At 44.5% G+C, this 21140-nt stretch overlaps 2 protein-coding genes and 1 long non-coding RNA gene across 7 annotated transcripts in view; 2 read left to right on the forward strand and 1 right to left on the reverse strand.

The window, feature by feature from the left end:
- prkg1b (protein kinase cGMP-dependent 1b) overlaps window positions 1-994 on the reverse strand; it is an 82393-nt gene extending 81399 nt beyond the window's left edge. Inside the window, exon 1 of the mRNA XM_077000632.1 lies at window positions 448-994. Within this exon, the coding sequence (XP_076856747.1) occupies window positions 448-713 (266 nt within the window). The 5' untranslated portion in view covers window positions 714-994. The remainder of the gene's footprint in view (window positions 1-447) is intronic.
- Window positions 995-3075: 2081 nt separating this feature from the next.
- Window positions 3076-5640, forward strand: LOC143509792 (uncharacterized). The gene is made up of 4 exons (XR_013129778.1): window positions 3076-3212; window positions 3459-3548; window positions 4411-4630; window positions 4915-5640. It is a non-coding gene; the product is annotated as an uncharacterized LOC143509792 (long non-coding RNA).
- A 2465-nt stretch (window positions 5641-8105) lies between these two features.
- Window positions 8106-21140, forward strand: a1cf (apobec1 complementation factor). 5 transcript variants are annotated; one of them, XM_077000639.1, is made up of 12 exons: window positions 8106-8181; window positions 11034-11177; window positions 12415-12549; window positions 12762-12892; window positions 12976-13214; window positions 13387-13551; window positions 13820-13917; window positions 14045-14324; window positions 17304-17521; window positions 17620-17756; window positions 17943-18070; window positions 19853-21140. In XM_077000639.1, the coding sequence occupies exons 2-12, from the start codon at window positions 11079-11081 to the stop codon at window positions 20002-20004; spliced, it is 1782 nt and encodes a 593-aa protein (XP_076856754.1). In that variant the 5' UTR covers window positions 8106-8181; window positions 11034-11078; the 3' UTR covers window positions 20005-21140. The 5 variants fall into 5 exon arrangements, with proteins under 5 accessions (XP_076856754.1, XP_076856757.1, XP_076856758.1 ...); XM_077000642.1 differs by having other exon boundaries at window positions 17328-17521; window positions 19853-21139; XM_077000643.1 differs by having other exon boundaries at window positions 17943-18079; window positions 19853-19972.

Consider the following 21140-nt stretch of genomic DNA (forward strand, 5'->3'; position numbering starts at 1 on the left):
ATTTATCAAGTATTCCGCTGTAAATATGCTCCCTTGTCTAATTATATATCCAATTGACCCATTTAATTTATTCAGACTAAAAAAAGAGGGGGGAATGGGAAAATCACCCCAAAGCACTTAAGTGTGAACGCAAAGTGACAGAAATCAAAGACAGATTAGTATTCTTCACCACGTTCATTCACTAAAATGCTGGGTAACCACTTCATCCCCACCCAAATTCCAGGGCTTAAACGGTTCTGACAACGAAAACAAGCATGCCTGATTGTCTTATATCTTTCCGTTGTTGACAAATTCACCAGCCGGCGCAGAAAGTAACCGCGCAAGAGAAACTGTCGTCTTCTCTAATACCTCTGCAACACTCACAGAGTAAGACTTTTCTAAACTACAAATGTCAAAAAGCTAGATGTGGACACGTACATATAAGAGAATAAAACAGATTTTACTTGCCTGTCAGACTTGGTATGTTTCCGTAAAGCTTCTCTTGTCAAGTCCTGGAAGGATCTGAACGTCTGAGGTTCTGCCGAGATGCCTTGAGCTCGTCTCGTCCTGGGTCCAATGATCTGCGCGCTCGGCAACACCGATTGGCACTTGTGTAGTTTTCTCTTAAGATCATCTATCTCCTCTTCCTTCTCGACAAGCCGCCTCTCCATTTCTTTAATCCTCTCCTCTTTTAGCAGAAGAATCTTGGCGAAGTCTTCATCTAAATCGTTCATTTTGCCACACAAGAGAACTTTGACCTTGCTCTCGAGTGATGCTGGTGAAGTTCTGAGTAGATAGTTCGAACACGATTCTCTGATTTCCGGTGTGTCCAGATTAATTTTAACGGTAACTCAACAGGAAATGAAACAGCTCAATGGTAACCCTCCCAGGCTAATGGTTATATCTCATTCAGAAGGCACCTAGGCTCGCCTCTCTTCCCGTAGAGGGACGTCGCCACTCTGCTCCACAGCAGCACGCGCAGTGCGCAGCGTTCAGTCTTGAAACAGTTGGCGAGTGGGTAAGGTCTGAATGAACTGACCGGAGACGAAAACTACTTGAAAAGCATTTTCTAAAACCAGACAGGACGCCTAAAATAGCGTCATTTACCATATGATGTGATTGGTGACGTAGATTCATGTAACCTGAGCCAGTGCTTCAAGACAATGCTGTAGGTCTGATGGTATAGCCTCTTCATACGCATAACAGAGTCGATAGAAGGTTTATCGCAGAGCGCTGAAGCACCCAGCACATGAGTGCAATCAGTGCAAAAATATCTACTGCCTCTTAGATACCATTGAAAGCAAATATTACTCATGGACAACTGTTACATAAATAAATACACATTCATTCATTTGAACCTAATTCAGTGATGGTCTGAGTGTTATAGAGCAGCCATTACTGTTTTACAGTTTACATTATCTGGTAACCCACAATGATTTTGTGTTTCAACAAACTGTCTTTGTTCAAGTAATTGAATGGTAATGTATCACATTTCATACAGTGACTGCTGAGGGCTTATGAGAGTCCTATGGCCATCCAACTCCAGTTAATCTTTAAAAACCCACTGGCCTGGAATATGGAAAAACTTCTCTCTTCTTGTTCCATTTCAGTGCTCACTAACAGTCCAACACAAAACCTGAAGCTTGGGCTTGCAACACCCAGGACTTCAGCTATCAGTTCCTCTACCCATCATGCCATTTGCATGTGGCTGCCTGTCATTGGAGGAATGACCTGATGTTGCCTGATGACTACATGTCCCACAGAGCAGGTCACCTTGACGCCACCTGATGGGTTACCTCAAGATGATGCTGTGAGACAATGCAGTTCTCAAAATCTGTGTGGATTGTGGATTGGATTGTGTCTCGCATCCCAGTGATTGTGTGTGTGTGTGTGTGTGTGTGTGTGTGTGTGCGCGCCATCCACTGCTCTCCAGGGAGAGCTCGGCTTTCGCTGGAGCCCTGGCAGACATTAGTCACCAGCCTTCCTGTAATGCACACAATTTCTCTCATCGAAACTGTAGAGGGCCTCTAATATGAAGACAGGATGTTGCAAAATCAATAATGTTTATCTCATATGCCTGTCCAGCAAAAAAGGAGGGGGGGAGGGGCCATTAGCTGGTCTGATGCAGCAGAGAGATTGATAGAGGGGTATTTTTTGAGTAAAGCTTTAGAGCTTTGGTTCAATACCATGAATGGAGTGGAAATACCGTACATGGTCATGGCCATACATTAGACAGGAAGAGAGGGAGAGACAGGGATGTGTAGACAAACGCACATATTTATTATTATTATTATTATTATTATTATTAAAAATAATAATAATATATAATCTTTATTTTATTTATATTCCATTTGTAGAAACTGCTCTAGTTTGTCAGGATATGACAGCGATTATGCGCATCATACACCTGGGTGTGTGTGGTAGACATGGACATTGCAGTCTTTCAAAGACAGGTGTTTATTTTTAAGGCCACAGCCCCCCCCCCCCCCCGTGTAATAGATTACTTCTGCACTTGCTCTAATTACCATGGGAGCACCCTCCTATTTTCCACACCTCTTTCATTCATAAGATCCACATACTGGATTTGACACGTGCCTGACTGCCGCTCCCAGGAGCCCTCCTAGTTAACGCCCAGCGATGGGGTGCTGCTGGCGGATCACCCAGGGAATGACACCGCGCCGTCTGTTTGGAGTCAAGCCATGTAAACACTCCACTCCACTACTTGACGTGGGCTGTGTTTCTGAAAAAAATTGCCAGAGCTGAAAAAGTATGTGCAGAACACAGACAGCACACCAGATGTCTCCAGTAACCCAAACTCCTCGAGGACTAGCTGTAACACAATGTAAACCAACCCATCAAACCTTTCTTCAGTGAATTATTTCTGTATAGACTTTGTACAGAGTCTGACTCCTCCTATATTGTTAGGTCTCCCTCTTTGTTCTCTCAGCTCTCTCAGCTATCTGTTCTCTTTCTCTCTCTCTCAGTTCTCTCTCCCTTTGTCTGTCTCTCCTCTCTCTCTTGCACTGAATGTCCCTCTCTCTTGTTCGATTTCTCCTGTTGTACTCCCCTTTTCCTGTTGTCTGAACTCATGTGAGTCCTGGCGCAAGCATGAAAACTCACAGAGCTCATGTCCTTCTCTTTTTTAAACACTGCAGTATAAACGTGTCCAAAGCATTAATCTGTTACTCTGGGGCAGACAAGCCAGGCTGAGACAGAAGGCAACCCTCGTCACGGTGTGTTTGATGGAATTTTGGATGTCTGTGTACATTTCTCAGAGAGACAGAAACAGAATGGAATAATTGGAGTTGGTTTTGGATTTTACATAATGTACCTTTCATGGATTATATTTTCAGAAAATCTCATGACAAATTGAGGAGTGCATCCGAGTGAAGTCATCTATTGCTGATTCTTATTGATTTGTTCTTTAATCGTTGGCAGATATCATATGGCAGGAAATGTATTTGATGTTTGTCTTTTAGGAAATACTGTTTGCGTTTCTGAGGACAATGCTGGGTCTGGTCCTCCATGAGGTTGCAATGGTTCTCCAGGTAGATTTTTGAGCACATGAGGTATGATAAATATCATTTTCTGCTAAGAAAAACAATGTTAAATGGTTGTTCAGACTGTCAAAACAGAAAGCTGAATTTGTAATCTTGTTGTCAGAAAGCAGGCTTGCCACCTGAAGATCTTGGATTGAGGCTGGGTATAAGTCATATATAACAAGATATTTTTGAAAAATAAAGGAAAAAATATACAGCTTTCTTACATAATGTTTTTCAGATAGATTTGATTATTTATGTCTGTTACAGTAGTCTAAATGTAAATGTGCCATATTTGTCAATTGTAATTATTTTTCTCCACAATCGAAATTTGTCCTCCGCTTTTTACCTATCTGTACAATTAGAACACACACACACACACACACACACACACTAGTGATTACTAGGGGGCTGTGGTGCACACGTGGCCAGAGCGATGGGCAGCCAGGCGCCCGGGGAGCAGTTGGGGTTAGGTGCCTTGCTCAAGGGCACCTCAGTCATGGCCTCAGGTCTGGGAATCAAACCCTCGACCCTCCTGTCACAAGACCAGTTCCCTACCACAGGACCATGACTGCCCCTAAACAACTTTAAACAAAAAAATATCCTAATAACATCATCTTGTAAAGATTTATGGTTTAAATAAATATATTTGTATCACCAATGTGAGGAATCCAAAGTCATGCCTGTTATCAAGTTATAAACAAGGTCTTATTTAGTCTAGTAATTTTTCGTGAGCGTTAAATGACACACCAAAATCTAAGTATGTTACTGTTCAGAGTAGAATATATATATTTTAGAATAGAATAGCTTATTTCCCTAGAAATAAGAGTTAAATAACTTTTTAAAGATGACTTTATTGCATCTGAATTTTCTGTTGTGCTCTCATCCCCAGGTGCAGAAGCCCAATGTAAGGATGTGGAAGGTTAACACCAAGGTCACCCCAGTGTTGATGGGGCACTGGGAGCCCTATGCTGGAGGAGTGGCTCCAACAAATCCCAGGAATCACCATGTCAATCTCAGTCCAGCAGGCAGCAATCCCAGGAACCTCAGCAAACCCTCAAGCTCTCAGCCTCTGGTAGTATGAGCAAATAGATATGACCTCCCCTGGAAAGGTGAGACAGGAACTTGACCTTGACCTTCCAAAGTGACCTGTTCTTCCACAACAGCAGCCATTCTGGTTTCTTGTGATTGACTATTTCTCGCCAAGAATTAATGTTAGTTGGAAACATTATTTACCATTGTTTTAAGAATACCACAAATATTGATCAAGATACATCATATGTACCATATGTACCAGAGCCACTTCCATATATGCTGTGCACTGTAAATATATCACTGATCATTGTTTAAACATCAATATAAATTTTATTTATATAGCTGTGCACTTTGTTTGCAGAGCTTATGAAGGACCTCTGTCTGTCTGACCATCCTATTTCTCTGGAAATGTTGTGTACTACACTACAATTTTGAGTCTCTGTGCACTGCTGTGACTCACCTGCTGTGACTCATCAATTTTCTTTGGATGAATGGATGGATGCACGGACGTAATTTGGGGGGGGGTACGGGGGGGACATGTCCCCCCCACTTTTTCAAAAGCCGGTGTTGGTCCCCCCCAGTTTTTACGGTTAAAACCAAATATTTAAATAGCGACGAATCCATGTCCCCCCCACTTTTTATCACAAATTACAAAATTACGTTCATGGATGAATGGATGGATGGATGGAATCAAACGTGCAATGAAATATACAAATGGAAATTTATTTGGATGCAATGTGTACTTTGTATAGAACATTTTAAAATCTCTTTTAATGTATCTCCCTACATATCTTTTTAAAGCTTACTCACCAGGAATCTTCTTTGGATGTATGTCACCTTCCCCCCAAGCACCTGTTTGTAGTGGTCTGATCCACCACGTGTGTTTGTTGTGTTTGTTATATGTTGCCACACCCCCTTGTTAGCCTGCCCTCTGTCAGTCTGTTTCACCTGTCACTAGTTACCCCTCATTAATGTTAGTGCATTTAACACCTCATGCTCTGCCCTCCATTGTCAGTCATTGTATCTGTATAGTGTCAGTTGTCATGGTGTCTGTGTATATGTTAAATGTAATAAACGTCTGATTGTGTACCGCTCTTGCTCTCTCTCATTTATGACATGCACCTTGCATAACTTAGATATTATATATTTATAGGAATAAACTACCATTGAATTTAACTGAACTGAACTGACAGAGAGACAGAAAAAGACAGAGAGAGAGATAAGGTGGGGTAAAAAGAGGTTTTATCATCGAGTCACATCCTCTCATCCAATCAATACACACAGCATGAAGGACCTGTTTTTCCATTCTGACACATTAATATTCTTTGCTGCCTGACACTACAGCAGTAGGGCAAGAATGGTTATTGGAATTCCTTTTACAGCTACATTTATTTCCAGATTTGACTTATTTTTCCCAATAACACAATTTTAACATGATCAAAAATCTAAATTGCTTGTATGCAAAGATTTACATTTAGTATTAGCACCAATTAGCATTACTTTGAGCATTACTCAGGGTTAACTTATGCCACATGGCACTGCTTAGCTCAGAAAAACACACGTCTGAATAAAAGACAATGGTGAATGTCTTCTCCATTACACAGCAGGGTAATACTGAAGGTCAGTTCTATTTGTGATCTCTGAATGACATGCAATATAACTACAGCACCATATCTTATCAGTGGAGCCTCTTATGTAAGGAGCTTTCCTCTTGGAGACCACAGCGCTTGGTCAAATACCACCTTCAACAGGATGGAGACATTGTGGTGGTGACACACCAAACTTCCTCCTGTAAAGATATTTTTAAAACCCTTGTGAGAAACAGGCGCTTTTTTAAAGGAAAGGTTGAGCAGGCTGTTCTCACACTGTGCATATCACAGGTGGAAACCCAGGCTGTCCCTAGACTTGGGCCTAAGGCTTTGACCTAACAATCACCCACTGATCTGAGAATAAGAAATAGTAAATATATGAGTAAACCTCTTATTTGTTCTAATGTAAGATTATGTCTTGTACTCTCAGTGATGAAGCAGTGGTATGAGTCTCTTGACTTTCCAATGTTATCTGTAAGGAAACAGGTCACACAATTCCCTAAAGTGCTCATATTTATTAATGTGTTATTCTAGATTTCAAACAAAAACAGTCTAATAACAATAAGTCTGATGTTGTCTTCATACTTAGAGAAGTTATACGATGTGCCATGTGGACAGTGGACACCTGGTCAGTTAAACATGACCTACTCACATAAGTACTCACATATGTTTAAGTGTGTGTGTGTGTGTGTGTGTGTGTGTGTGTGTGTGTGTGTGTGTGTGTGTGTGTGCGTGCGTGTGTGTGTGCGTGCGTGCGTGGTTATCAGTGATACTGTTTTGGAATGCCCAAATTATTATTAATATGCTACAGCTATCCACCAATCCCCCACCTCCCTCCATTTACATATGAAAAGGCTCAACACTGTATCACTAAGTGAATTACTGATTAGCGAGCTCATCCTTAGTAATAAATGTAATATCAAAACTGATTGTAACCCACTCTTCAAACATTCCCAAGCAAGAAACCTACTCAACAGCTGGGGGCGCTAGATTCCACAGCAAGCGCCCCATCCTTGCCATGTCCACTTGAAGAGAATCACTACAGTCCATTAGCCTAAAATCCTGACCCTTAACCGACATCCCATCACACACTGTACACAAGCATTTCATCTGCAGGTCTCCCGATACCTGTTGATACACTTTTAACAGACCCTTGATCTGCCTCTGTGTGGGGTAAGGCAGCAGCTTTACTGCTGGTGGTCTACCTGAATTTGCACAACAGGGCTTGAAGACCAGAGATCAGCAGAGCTCAGGTACCCTCTGGCCATATCTAACTCAAACAAACAAGGAGGGGGAACAGCAGAGTTTGCCTGGTCAATAAAATGGCTAATGGTATAGAGTGGAAAATACAATGGCATTATACCAAAAATATCATATGCTGCAGGTTTGCTGCATTTCTGTCTGTGTGAAGAGGATGAAGGGGGGGGGGGTCTAGTAGAATTAAAGCTGTAACAATGCAGAATTTGACCCTTGATCTAATTATGGGAAAATATGTCATTTTCAGCATTATCAGCATGACAGGATATTAACTCTTTCACCAACTCAAAGGCACAGAGCTCATTTCACTTTATTACTAGCAAGGAATCAGAACTCCAGTTCATAGGAAATCTAGCTATGAAGGCTGCAACTGAATGCATCAAGACCAAAGAAAAGCCCTTGGTTGATGTTGCTAAGCCACACACACTATATCATGATAAAATATGTGTAGGGAGAACTGTAATGCCTTTGGTGGCTTTTCTTCAAAGTGATTGGGCTGCTAGTTGGAGGCACCATGTTCGTGCTGTTCCTGGTCAAAGGGCTTCTGCCTGGAGAGGGAGAGAGAGAGAGAGAGAGAGAGAGAGAGAGAGAGAGAGAGAGAGAGAGGCAGGGAGATAGGGCTGGTTAACGATTAACCCTCCCAGCTTGTAAAGCTGCTCCAGGACAGTGAACCTTTGGAGTTTGATATGATGTGATTATAGAATCACCCCCAGTGACACGTTGCCCAGTTTGCCAGAATGAAGGTCTGAGTCTTCCGGGTGGTGATCTCTGAAATTGCTCAGGTAAGTTCCCCTCTTTTTCACTCTCGGGCCTGAAGCCTCATGCTGAAGGGGCTGATGTGTAATCAGACATCACTGCCGCTGCTCCAGACATCACTCTATTTATTTACATTTCCTCAACTGTGATGATGGTCTGTTAACAGCAATATGATACTGCAGACACCATCAAGGCAGGACATCAGAAAAGAAGGCATTTTGATGACTCACATGCTTAATCACCCTGAGTGACAATAACAGATGTGATGTTGAGAAAAAGAAATGAAAACTCTGTAGGAGAAATAATTGGTCTGCTTTTCACGCAAACTGATGCTGGTGAACACATACTACTTTGCCTATTTGACTCGCTTCAGCTGATAAAGGAAAACTGAGCCACTCGTCACAAACTGCTGCTCGTTGGATTCTGAAATGTGTGTAGCTACCATATGTATGCTGTCACCATATGTTCTCAGAGACATCGGTTAATAGTGCTAATAGCTGTTGTTAGATGCAATAATGATGGGGTATGGCTGGCAACATATGGTGCACTTCACAACTGTGGCGCCAAGACGTCATTTCTGGCACTGTCATATTCAGGCAATCATAACATGCCATGAGGTCTGTGTTTTACATCGAAAATCGATATTTGCAGGTAATAAATACACTGCAGAGGTGAGAAATGCATTTTTCCTTATGTCGCTACGATTACCAACTGGAGACGTTGGAGGCAGTACAGGCCAGCAAGACGGCCTTCACTCCCGTGTGTATTTAAGCTTCAGTCAACAAAGCCCCAAAACGCAGGTACAGATCCGGGCCAGATAAGCCGCAGTCTAGTTATCTTGTTTATGCAAACGGTAACCAGGTCGGCCAGGAGTGTGCGTCCCGAGAGCCAGGAACTTACTAATGGACCTCCCTCCCTTATGGATCTGCCTATATAGTTTTACAGCAGTCTCCATAATGGACTTGCCTATACTGTATTACAGCAGTCTCCATAATGGACTTGCCTATACTGTATTACAGCAGTCTCCATAATGGACTTGCCTATACTGTATTACAGCAGTCTCCATAATGGACCTACCCATACTGTATTACAGCAGTCTCCATAATGGACCTACCCATACTGTATTACAGCAGTCTCCATAATGGACTTGCCTATACTGTATTACAGTAGTTTCCATAATGGACCTACCCATACTGTATTACAGTAGTTTCCATAATGGACCTACCCATACTGTGTTACAGTAGTTTCCATAATGGACTTGCCTATACTGTATTACAGCAGTCTTCATAATGGACCTACCCATACTGTATTACAGCAGTCTCCATAATGGACCTACCCATACTGTATTACAGCAGTCTTCATAATTGACATACGAATGCTCAGCCACAGAAAAGACGGTCTGTTCTATCTCACGTTTGCCTACATTTCTTTCTCCAAACATAATGACATGATGGCAACAGCTGTAAGGAGTTTTCTATCACTTCTTGTGAGACATTGAATAAATAAGATGATTCGGAAAGCTTAAACTAATGGATAATTTCTTTGCAAGTTATATCATAGTCAATCATTTTCTGATGTGAAACTTGGATGTCGCTGCCCTTTGTGGGCAAATGCCCCGTGGTTGCAGAGGGCAGGGCAGTCACCCGATTCATTGTTGGCAGGATGAGCAGATGTATGGCATTACAGAACCAACATGAAATATGCTCTGTTCCCTGAGCTCTGTGCAGGCTCCTGAAAGGACACCCGTGTGTGCTGAAAGGCCCCCTCTCATGAGACTCACCACTGTAAACTAGTCAACCTGCACCCAGATGGCTTGGGGCCTCAGGAGGCTGTTATACTGGGCCTATGTGAACCTCAATAAGGTAGCAGTGGCAAGATTTTCCACGGAGTGCCATGCAACCATTTTGGACACTCACAGCAAAAAGACAATAGGTGTGAGATTCCCTGTTCCATTGTGACTGAAGATGGGGCTTAAGTCTGATTGAAGATGAACGGTAGTCTTGTCCCATTTGACCTCTGCTTTAAGAAGTGTGGTTCTGTTTTCATGTCCCCTCCTTTGATCAAGTGAAGTTTAAAAGAGACAAAGACAGATGCCCATTGATTATTTGAAGAGCCCAGAGCTTCTGGTCATCTATCTTTTTTTTTCTTTTTCTTTTTTTTTTTTTAACAGTGATTCAATCAAGCTTGTTGCACAATAGCCTCATCATCTGCAGGATTGGTGGGTGAGGTTTGGACTGATTTGCTGAGTGAGCACTTCTATCACTGATTTCAAGGCTGTTTTGCAGCAGGGGGGTAGATGCACTTGTGTGATGTTGATTGGAGGGTCTGGGTGAATCGGGGTGTGCTTTTGCTCAAATTTAAGCAAATACAGTTGCCTGCCGCCCTGGATCCCTTCAGTTAATAATTACACAGTGGTCCTTGACCTGGAACTGAGAGAAATTACTTTTTCTTTTTTTGTCTGTCTGTCTCACTCTCTCGCTGTATGCATTCATATTGATGAAACTACCCATTATGGAAAAAGAGGCACATAACAGACAGGTTTTGTATATCTTCCAAAGAGAGAGGTGGCTTAAAGCAGATATCAAACAATGTCAATTATTTTTGGCAAAGATGAGAAGTTCAGACGTTGACAACGTAACATAATTGGGATATACTTTGTAAGGTGATTCAGCGATATGTGTTGAAAACGTGAGACAGACAGAAAACACTGGTAGTGAAAACACTGGTGAAGTTTTTTTTCCCTAAGTGCTTAACTGTGTAACACAGTCACCTCTCTTCACCACCTGACGAGGCGAAACAGAGCAGCCATGGCCTCTTAGAATGAATCAGCTGCCCTGCCTCCTCATTCACGTGTGTTTGAACTTTGATTTAATTTCAGTGAGCACCCCTAATTTTGCTGATTTATTGCTGATAATCACTCACAATGGAAACCAATCAAAAATGCGGGGATGGACTGACTGGCATGCAGAAAGAGGCTCCACTGCGTGCTCTCATCCAGCGCACAGGATATCAAATACACCAGGTAGGAGGCATCATCCACAGCAGACTGAAAATCCCAGCATTACCCAGCACCCACAGCAGACTACAATACCCAGTATTACCCTGCATCCACTGAAGACTACAATACCCAGCATTACCCAGCACCCACAGCAGACTACAATACCCAGTATTACCCTGCACCCACAGCAGACTACAATACCCAGTATTACCCTGCACCCACAGCAGACTACAATACCCAGCATTACTCTGCACCCACAGCAGACTACAATACCCTGCACCCACAGCAGACTACAATACTCAGCATTATTCAGCGCCCACAGCAGACTACAATACCCAGCATTACCCTGCACCCACAGCAGACTACAATACCCAGCATTACCCTGCACCCACAGCAGACTGCAATACCCAGCATTATCCAGCACCCACAGCAGACTACAATACCCAGCATTACCCTGCACCCACAGCAGACTGCAATACCCAGCATTATCCAGCACCCACAGCAGACTACAATACCCAGCATTACTCAGCACCCACAGCAGACTACAATACCCAGCATTACTCAGCACCCACAGCAGACTACAATACCCAGCATTTCTCAACTTGGGGCAAAAGCCAAAAGCATGGAGGGCACCAACTGAGTTTGGGATAGACATGGACACACTTTTTACCATAAACATAAAGAGGATTTGCATGTTAGTATACCTACTAATGTAAAATTTGTGTTACAATACAGTACCACCATGTGGTAAAAATTGTGCACCGCTCTGTACTATCTCTCCAGAGCAACTACGTTTGTGCAATGTATAAGAGCCATTAGCCTGGCCGTACTGCGCAGAGAATTTTGCATATGAATAGGATTTTGTTCAAATGAAAACATAAATGAACCGGGGTAGGTTTAGCAGTTTTATGTTTCCTTCATTTATACAAAATGCAACAAACCTTTGCCTAAATTATGAGACAGTACAGACCTGTACTTTCAGTCCAGTAAGTAAAAGTCAAGCCTCATGACTAAAAGTGAGAGTGTAGAGAGTGTGAAAACACAAGTACATGCAGGACAAAGGCACCCAATTGGTAGAATTGAACACCTCTGATTTAAAGCATCCTTCATCACTCCATCCTTGCAATAAACTAATCACTGCACTCCAGGGTCCTCATGTTGGTAGTTCATTGGCCATCTGATCACTGTGGCTGTTAGATGACCTTTGCCACTGATCCTTGCTTGCATTACTGTCCGTCACCAATGTTGTCCTATCCTGCAGGAGAATGGCCAGAGGAGATATGGAGGTCCGCCTCCAGGCTGGGAGGCTCCGCCCCCCGAGAGAGGCAGTGAAATCTTTGTGGGCAAGCTGCCTAGGGACCTGTTTGAGGATGAACTGGTGCCTCTCTGTGAAAAAGTAAAAAAGTTGTGATGATTGGCAAATCTGCACATCATTTCTTATGTTTAATTACACATATTGGGATATTTAAGTGTAAATACTTACTAAAGGACAAAAAACTATGATATGGTAGACATTTTACCACCATTTAAAAACATCATAATAAGGTACAAAATAATAGGACATTATCTTATGTTACTGGTAACAACTTTTCTTTTCTCTGTCTATAGTTTGGCAAAATATATGAAGTACGAATGATGATGGATTTCAATGGCAACAATCGAGGTTACGCCTTTGTTACCTTCAGCACAAAACAAGAGGCCAAGAATGCAATGAAGCAACTGAATAATTATGAAATCAGGTAAAGCTGTCGCCATACCCATCACTGAAAGTAGCACATCTATGAATCCGACAGAAGGCAACACGTCTATGATTTCACTTCAGGAATGGCCGACTCTTGGGGGTTTGTGCGAGTGTGGACAACTGTCGCCTCTTTGTGGGGGGCATCCCCAAAACCAAGAAGAAAGAGGAAATCCTGGCTGAGATGAAGAAGGTGACGGACGGTGTGGTGGATGTGATTGTATACCCCAGCGCGGCAGACAAGAGCAAAAACCGCGGCTTCGCCTTCGTAGAGTACACGAGTCACAGAGCCGCTGCCATGGCCAGGAGGAAACTGCTTCCAGGTAAAAGGTCATTTTTTGAACTACACCTTTCATGCTACCTACAGTACAGTGTTGGTCCAGCATGTCAAATAGCAGACTCATACCTTTGGTTCTTTTGATGTTCGTGTGTTGGCACGATGAGGTGTGGCGTGGTTTATGATCACACGCATGAAAGATGTACATGTATGTGCAGGAAGAATCCAGCTGTGGGGTCACGCGATCGCTGTGGACTGGGCAGAGCCGGAAGTGGAGGTGGATGAGGACACCATGGCCACTGTGAAGATCCTCTATGTGAGGAACCTAATGCTGGCCACATCTGAGGAAACCATCGAAAAGGAGTTCAATGCCATCAAACCTGGTAATCCTGTTTCCTACTGAAACAAGTAAATGTTCCAGGTGATCTGTCAGTCCACTCTAGATATTATGCCAAGGTGCAAATATGCATCAAAGAAAGTTCTTGGTGCTCAAGTCAAATGAGAGGACGGCTGAGAAAGGGAACCTGAAACTAAAGAAATTAGCGTTTGTTGATTTCTGATGGTATATCCCATGCAATGTTGTTTGACTTTTTTGTGGCATCTTAAATTATTCTGGAGTTTTACTGGCAAATATATGCAACAAACGTTCAGGTGCAGTGGAGAGGGTGAAAAAGATCAGAGACTACGCTTTTGTACATTTCTCCCAGAGAGAGGACGCAATCACGGCTATGAATGCACTGAATGGAAAGGTAAGAAAATCAATTTGTCTTCACAGCTTCCACTTCACATATTTGTAGAATTTGTGTTCTACAATTAAATAATTGATTAGTGTTTATTCTAATAACAGGTTCAATGTCAATCACTTTGATATTCCAGGTTGTCGACGGGTCTCCTATTGAAGTGACTCTAGCTAAGCCAGTGGATAAGGACAGTTATGTTCGCTACACTCGGGGCACGGGGGGGAGAGGTGGGGCTTTGCTGCAGGGTGAATATACGTACACACTAGGCCAAATGTATGATCCCTCAGCTGCCTACCTGGGTGCCCCTGTGTTTTATGCCCCCCATGCGTACACGGCTCTCCCTAGCCAGTTCCGCTTCCCCACTGCAAAAGGTCACGTGAGCACGCGGGGTCTGGTGCGCTCACCTTCTGTTCGAGGTACGTATTACAGCCGACGTTTCGGCCTTTTCTAACCATTCGTGAATCTCTAAAGATCAACAGGCAACCAAATTAGAGGAGTAATTAAAAAGTAAGGAAAAATAAATAATGAATCAAGTGTGCAATAAGAAGATTTATCTTATCTAATTTAATACATGTATATCACCTTTGCCTTGCTGTAAGAGTCTTTAGAGCTAATATATGCAAAATACACCAGTCTACCATTTCATACTTGCTTGAAGTTTTAGGTACAAAACAAATTGTTACTAGTTCTGCAGCATTTGTGTCACGGTCACAGCTCCGGACCCTTCCCTGTGGGCGTGCCACTATGTCGTCTGCGTGTCGTTATGCCCATGTATGCACTTCCGTGGGTGTGGGTTGTTCGTGAGCGTGTTCGTAGTCGCACCTGTGCCTTGTCTCGAGATCACGAGGGTTTGTGTTATTCACCTATTTAATGTGCGTTCGCGCAGTGTCTTGTGCTCGTCTATGTCTAAAGCTACGTGTCAGCGTGAGTGTTTGTGTGCTACTTGCGCTCCGCACCAAGCTATTTCGTGTTGTGTCCAATAAATGTTGATTGTGCACCGTAATCGTCGTGGTGTCTGCCTCCTGCACCCAACGTTACAGAAAGACGAGCCGAATAAGAAGTATGCCAGGATACGCCACCCGTGCCCCAAAGGGGAAGAGGAGAAGCCGACGTCACCACGGCTCTTCCCCGGTTCGGCGCCGCGAATCCCCTGTCACCGAGCAGACCATGCAGCAGCACCCCATGTGTGCGTACTTGCTGTGCGCGGCTCGAGAGACGGAGGACGAAGAGATGGCAGACGGTATCCGCCAATCCGCGGTCCGCATATGGAGAGAGTTGCACCCTCCCGCGTCCCTAGGGCGGCCACCCAGAGCGGTGGGCAGCAGCGGATCGGAGGACAGGAGAGCACCGCCCCTGGACTTCCCAGAGGAGGAGTCCAGTGAACCGTTCATGGTGGGGGTAGGTGCCTTTGCCCTCACTCCCCCCGAGGATGAGTTCGGGAGTGAGGACTCCGGAGAGGAGAGTGAGGGTGAGGCCAGCTGCCCTTCCCCCACGTCAGCGGCTCCCCTGACGTCGGACGAGGAGAGGGAAACCAGCCCCACGCCATCGGTCTGCTCCGATGCCTACGAGCACCCCGAGAAGGCGGAGGGTAACGTCAGTCCTCCCCCATCTGTGTGCTCCGACTCGACGGTGTACTACGGAGAGGGGGAGAACGTTAGTCCCCCTCCGTCTCTGCACTCCGAGACAACGGTGTGCTACGGGGAGAGAGGGAGCGCCAGCCCACCTCCGTCCGTTGGTTCATCGTCCTTTGTGAGCGAGGACGAGAGCGAGGAGAGTGAGGGAGAGAGCCTTCCGTCAGTGTGTTCGCTCCCGACAGTCTACAAAGGGGGAGGGAGCGGACCGGACAGTCCGCCCAGGTTGGAGAGTGGGGAGTCCTGTGGGGAGGAGCCCATGGACCACTCCCGATGTGAGACCCCCGCACGGTCCATGGACTGGAGCGTGGCCGAGGAGGTGATGCCGGCGATGGACACCACCCCCGATACCGGAACCAGGGGAGGCTGGCCTGGCAGAGGAGGGGCTTCCTACGGGAGGTTCCCAGAGAGGGTGGAGGAGCGCCAGCAGGCTTATAGGGCGGCAAGCCCCTACGGCACTCCCGGAGGAGGTAGCCGCGGACCAGGGAGGACAGTTGCCGCGAGACACGCTGGTCGCACCGCCTCCAAGCGGGAAACAGGTCGAGCTGCACCTCGCGCGCCCACCGATAGTGCTGCCACCAAGCGGGCGACCAGTCGCGCTGCACCTCGCGCGTCCGCCAGACGTGCTGCCCCTAAGCGGGCGAGTAGTCGCGCTGCACCTCGCGCGTCCACCAGAAGTGCGTCCCCCAAGCGGTCGGCCAGTCGCGCTGCACCCAGCGCATCCGCTAGCCGTGCGGCACCTGGCGGTGAACGGGCGGAACAGGCGAGAGGTGTACCGCCTTCTGCAGCACCCCCAGTCCCCGGAGCTTTCTCTTCGCTGCAGGCTTTGCCTAAGGCGGGGAGCTTGGCTCCGATGATGAATGTTTGTGTACCGGTGTTTTTGTCAGTCCCAGTGTTTCTCCCTAATCCACTGTTCCCGTTTGTGCCCTTTGTGTTCAGCGTCCCTGTGTGCATGTTTGTGACTGTGCCATTGTTTAACGTATTCTCCCCTGTCTTCCCAGGGAGGGTGTTCTAGAGCTGTTCGCGGCGGTTCCCACCATCGGGGGAGACGGCTCTCGGAGGCTCGTGAACCCGGCGGCTCCGGACCTGCCCGTTGGTATTGGTTCGGGGCTTTTCCAGCTACGCGGGAAGCTCCGGGAGTAGCGAGCCCCTGGTGGAGGGTTCTGTCACGGTCACAGCTCCGGACCCTTCCCTGTGGGCGTGCCACTATGTCGTCTGCGTGTCGTTATGCCCATGTATGCACTTCCGTGGGTGTGGGTTGTTCGTGAGCGTGTTCGTAGTCGCACCTGTGCCTTGTCTCGAGATCACGAGGGTTTGTGTTATTCACCTATTTAATGTGCGTTCGCGCAGTGTCTTGTGCTCGTCTATGTCTAAAGCTACGTGTCAGCGTGAGTGTTTGTGTGCTACTTGCGCTCCGCACCAAGCTATTTCGTGTTGTGTCCAATAAATGTTGATTGTGCACCGTAATCGTCGTGGTGTCTGCCTCCTGCACCCAACGTTACAATTTGTAATCTGTTCTCCATGCCTGCAAAATACAGTCATGTGATATCAATCAAACATTAATGGAAATTGAGCTATCGGCATTGTGACAAAATCTATCAATTCAATGACATAAAAATCTGAGCTTCTTGAACTGGAAATCAGAAGGAATCTGTACAGTGCTGGCTTGGAACACATCAACATGATCAGTTGTCTGTGAGATTGATTGACACCTGGGTGATTTCTGGTGATTTGATTCGATTTAATGCCTTCTTGCATTCCTAGAAATGTACATGAATGTGCCTGTAGGGGCGGCGGGTGTGCGTGGTCTGGGCGGCCGAGGATATCTCGCCTATGCTGGCGTGGGGCGCGGCTGCCCCACCTACCAGTTAAAGACCGACAAACGCCCCGAGGACAAACTCTACGACCTGCTCCCTGGCATGGAGCTCACGCCCATGAATACTGTGACCCTAAAGCCCCAGGGCATCAAGCATTCTCCGCAGGTACACAGTCATAAACTTCACCAGAATGTCTCCAAAACACACCACTACAGCATCCCTGTGGTTCGCATAAAGGATACAATAACACTTGTGATTGGTAGATCTTGGAGGATATCTGTCAGAAGAATAACTGGGGCCAGCCAGTGTACCAACTCCACTCTGCCATTGGACCAGATCAGAGACAGCTGTTTCTTTACAAAGTCACTATTCCTGCACTTGCCAACCAGTATCCCAGCATGTGAGCTGATTTCATATCTGTTTTTGTTTTGTGTGTTTTATCCTGAAAGAATCTTGCACCTGCCTTGTATTTTAAGTCTATTTAAGTAAAATCTGAGCTTGTCCAAAAGAATCCATTCATAAGGGCAAAAAACAGGCTCATCAGCAAAATGTAAGTTTTAACCCTTAATGTTCTGTACTTGTACAGACACCCAACTAAGCTGTGCGCAGCAGTGGATGAAGCTAAAATCCACGCTGCAGAGCACGCACTGCAGACCCTGGGGCTACAGACAGAGGGCGCCGATGTGTCTGCCGCTACTGCTGCAGCATTCCCAGGTATGTGAGGTCTGTAAGATACTTATTATAACTCTATTATGGCTGGTTTTAGTCTGAAAGCACCTTAAGAAAAAATTCCAATGCACAGTCTTACTGAGAGACTGAAAGGTAGACAGCTATTATGTGCGCATACCACAGCCGAACGGACGTGTTGAAGCAGATGTGAGTGTACATTTACACTATGATGCCTTGAATACACGTTGGCACTTCAGCCCACTCTAGTTTACCGCTAAGTGCCATTGGACGGGGCAGTTTCCTTCCAAAACCACTACTTTTGTTGCTCAATAGAGAGAGTAATGAGAAAAGCCATGATTGGTAGAATGAGTGATGGTCTCTATCACAAGATCTATGCTTAATAGACTCCAGAGGCTCCAAAAATTACTACATCAGTAAAGAGGCATTGTAAAGCAAGGGGTAACTCGGTACCACTAATATTAGCATTATTAGTTCACATTGCTTTAAAATAAACTGTCCTACTCCGATCTTGGTCAGGAGACGAGCAAAAAGAGACATAACACTGCTAAGATCTGGACTAATAAATGAAAGATGACAGATCTAAGGCAAGCAGTTTAATTGAATGTTTATGTCTAGCTAGTTTAGGTTGCAGGAAATGCCACTTGTGTTCAATGTCTAAAAGCTGCCCTGTGCAATAATTGAAAGAAGTCACATTACTGAATCAAGAGCAAGAACAAATGGCAGCTGAAATGTGGTGTTCTTCAGTGGCCCCGAATCACCCTGTGCGGCACGGTTAAAGGGCCCAAGCTAAGACTAGAATAAACACTTTTCACAGTTGATGAATAGCAGCACAACCTGAGGGAATTCAGTAGTGTTGGTGAGTTATTACTGCTTAACAGGTTTTTTTATTGTTGTGTTGATGTGTTAGGGTTTCAACAGGACTGTATGAATACAGAGATGTTTTTTTAATGAAGCTTGGAAGAATTAATCAAAAATGAAGCAAAAAAGATATCTAAAATAGTAGCTGCTGGTGATGGGTTTGAACCTCTAATAAATTTAGAGGTTCAAGACTGCGGGCAGTCATGGCCTGGTGGTTAGGGAACTGGTCTTGTGACCGGAGGGATGTGGGTTCGATCCCCAGACCTGAGGCCATGATTGAGGTGCCCCTGAGCAAGGCCCTTAACCCTCAATTGCTCACTTGTATATAAAAAAAATGAGATAAAAATGTAAGTCGCTCTGGATAAGGGCGTCTGCCAAATGCCATAAATGTAAAAGTGTAACCTAAGGTTCAAAAAGATGCCCTGGTACTCAGGGACGGAGACAGGCAACACCAAGCTTTGGTCAGATGACCGACATGTCATTGAAAGGATGGGTGAATGAATGAATGAGAAATTATAAAACAGACTTCAGACAGGTCTGAAACACTGGTCAAAGCTCTGCCCAGCACTGCTAATGTTCAGCCTTCAGTAGACAGAAAGCATTGAGCGTTCTCCTAACATGGGCTAACATGGTGTGGTGCACATCGGTAATTAGAAAACTATCGGAACCATATCAAATGGGTCTTGGCACGTGGCCCTACAGAAGGCCATTCTACATTGGCAGAACTGTTTCCAGTTGGTCCAACCTCCTACACTGGGAACAGGAAGAACACAATGAGAAAAAATGAGAACCATATAAAGCCAAGTGCATACATAGCATGTTGGAGAACTCTTCAGATAAAGGGTTTAAATAATTGTATAGGACATTTAAGTAATAGACTCAATCATTACTATTCACCCCATGTCTAACAGTTAACACCTTGCCTCATGTTTCCCTATGGTGCTCCAGGTTATGCCATAGCCAACACCGCTGCCACTGTTGCTGCTTCCCAGCTCAAACAGACCATCTCTTTGGGTCAGGAGCTGGCAGCGTACACCACCTACGAGGGCTATCCAGCGTTTGCTGTTGCCACCCGTGGAGATGGTTACGGTGTGTTCTAGACAACCCTCCAGTGACTGGATCTCTACAGCCATTGGACTCGACATCACCACCTTCTGTATGACAGTGTTCCTACACCTTAGCCTGCGGAAGCCTGCTCCACTTAGTGAAGATGGATGTTAACATTAGCGTACAGCTGACTGCCTTCATTGTTTAGCTTACCTTCCAAAAATGTGTCTTTTTTTCTATGTAACTCAGGAATTATGGTATTCTAAGGGCTATTAACAACAGCATTTCAGCCCCATCACTAAAAGGAAGTCCTTGCCCTAACCCTAAACCTCACTGTTCATAAGATACTGTTCTTATGACTTTGATATATGAGATAATGAAAAACCCATATATATTGTTTTATTGGGTATGAATACATTGGTAAAGTGAATGGTAATGTCGTTATATTATTTGCCAAAGACACCCTGTAACAATGAGTTCTGTTTTTTACATATCCTCCGAGATCAAGATTACATTTGGCCCTTTTCTAAATAAAAGATTATGACTATCAAAATATCCTCAAAAACCAAACACTACCCCCAACAATAAGTAGTTCTAGCGAGGTCATTTTATTGTCAAAAAGAGTGTTCGTACTTTTTGGTATTTTAAAATAAATGCGAGTTTTGTTTCAGTATTTAACAAGTAAGAGATTGGGAGTGTTTCATATAAGAAAACAAGCATAAATAAGCTTTCATATTTAGCTGTTCATATTGTCTTTTTTTTAAATATATGTAACACTTGTCATTTAGTTCTTAAGTCTTTTCCTTATACCATTACATTTTATCATAATAGTTTTATGCTTTCTACCTATGAAAAACCTTGAATGTCCCATTTCATTGCTTGATGGGCAATGTGAAACTGTTCTCGTAACATCATGACACCTTTTGTCAAATACAGGAACGCTTAAGCAGTGACAGTATTAAAGTGTGTGTAGCACTTAGAAACTTATTTTTATACTAGAATTCCAACATTTGTATTAAGGTGTTTTAAAATACTATAAATCATCTGTCTCAGTGATTGGTATTAGAATCAGAAGGAAAATCATAAGAGGGCAATGGGAGGGGGTAGTTCAGTTTAGACTATAATTGTGCTACAAACACAAAAGAGAGATGGAAAAATTCAAATCTGTCATTTTGCCATCAATAAATTC

Source organism: Brachyhypopomus gauderio, chromosome 3 (genome assembly GCF_052324685.1).
Source record: "Brachyhypopomus gauderio isolate BG-103 chromosome 3, BGAUD_0.2, whole genome shotgun sequence".
NCBI lineage: Eukaryota > Metazoa > Chordata > Actinopteri > Gymnotiformes > Hypopomidae > Brachyhypopomus > Brachyhypopomus gauderio.

Bases quoted from the DNA above. Each gene is read 5' to 3' on its own strand.
- a1cf (XM_077000639.1), top strand. From the start codon at position 11,079: ATGGAAACCAATCAAAAATGCGGGGATGGACTGACTGGCATGCAGAAA. The intron at 13,215-13,386 runs GTAAAAGGTCAT...ATGTATGTGCAG, and splicing joins CAGGAGGAAACTGCTTCCAG to GAAGAATCCAGCTGTGGGGT. The intron at 13,918-14,044 runs GTAAGAAAATCA...TTGATATTCCAG, and splicing joins TGAATGCACTGAATGGAAAG to GTTGTCGACGGGTCTCCTAT.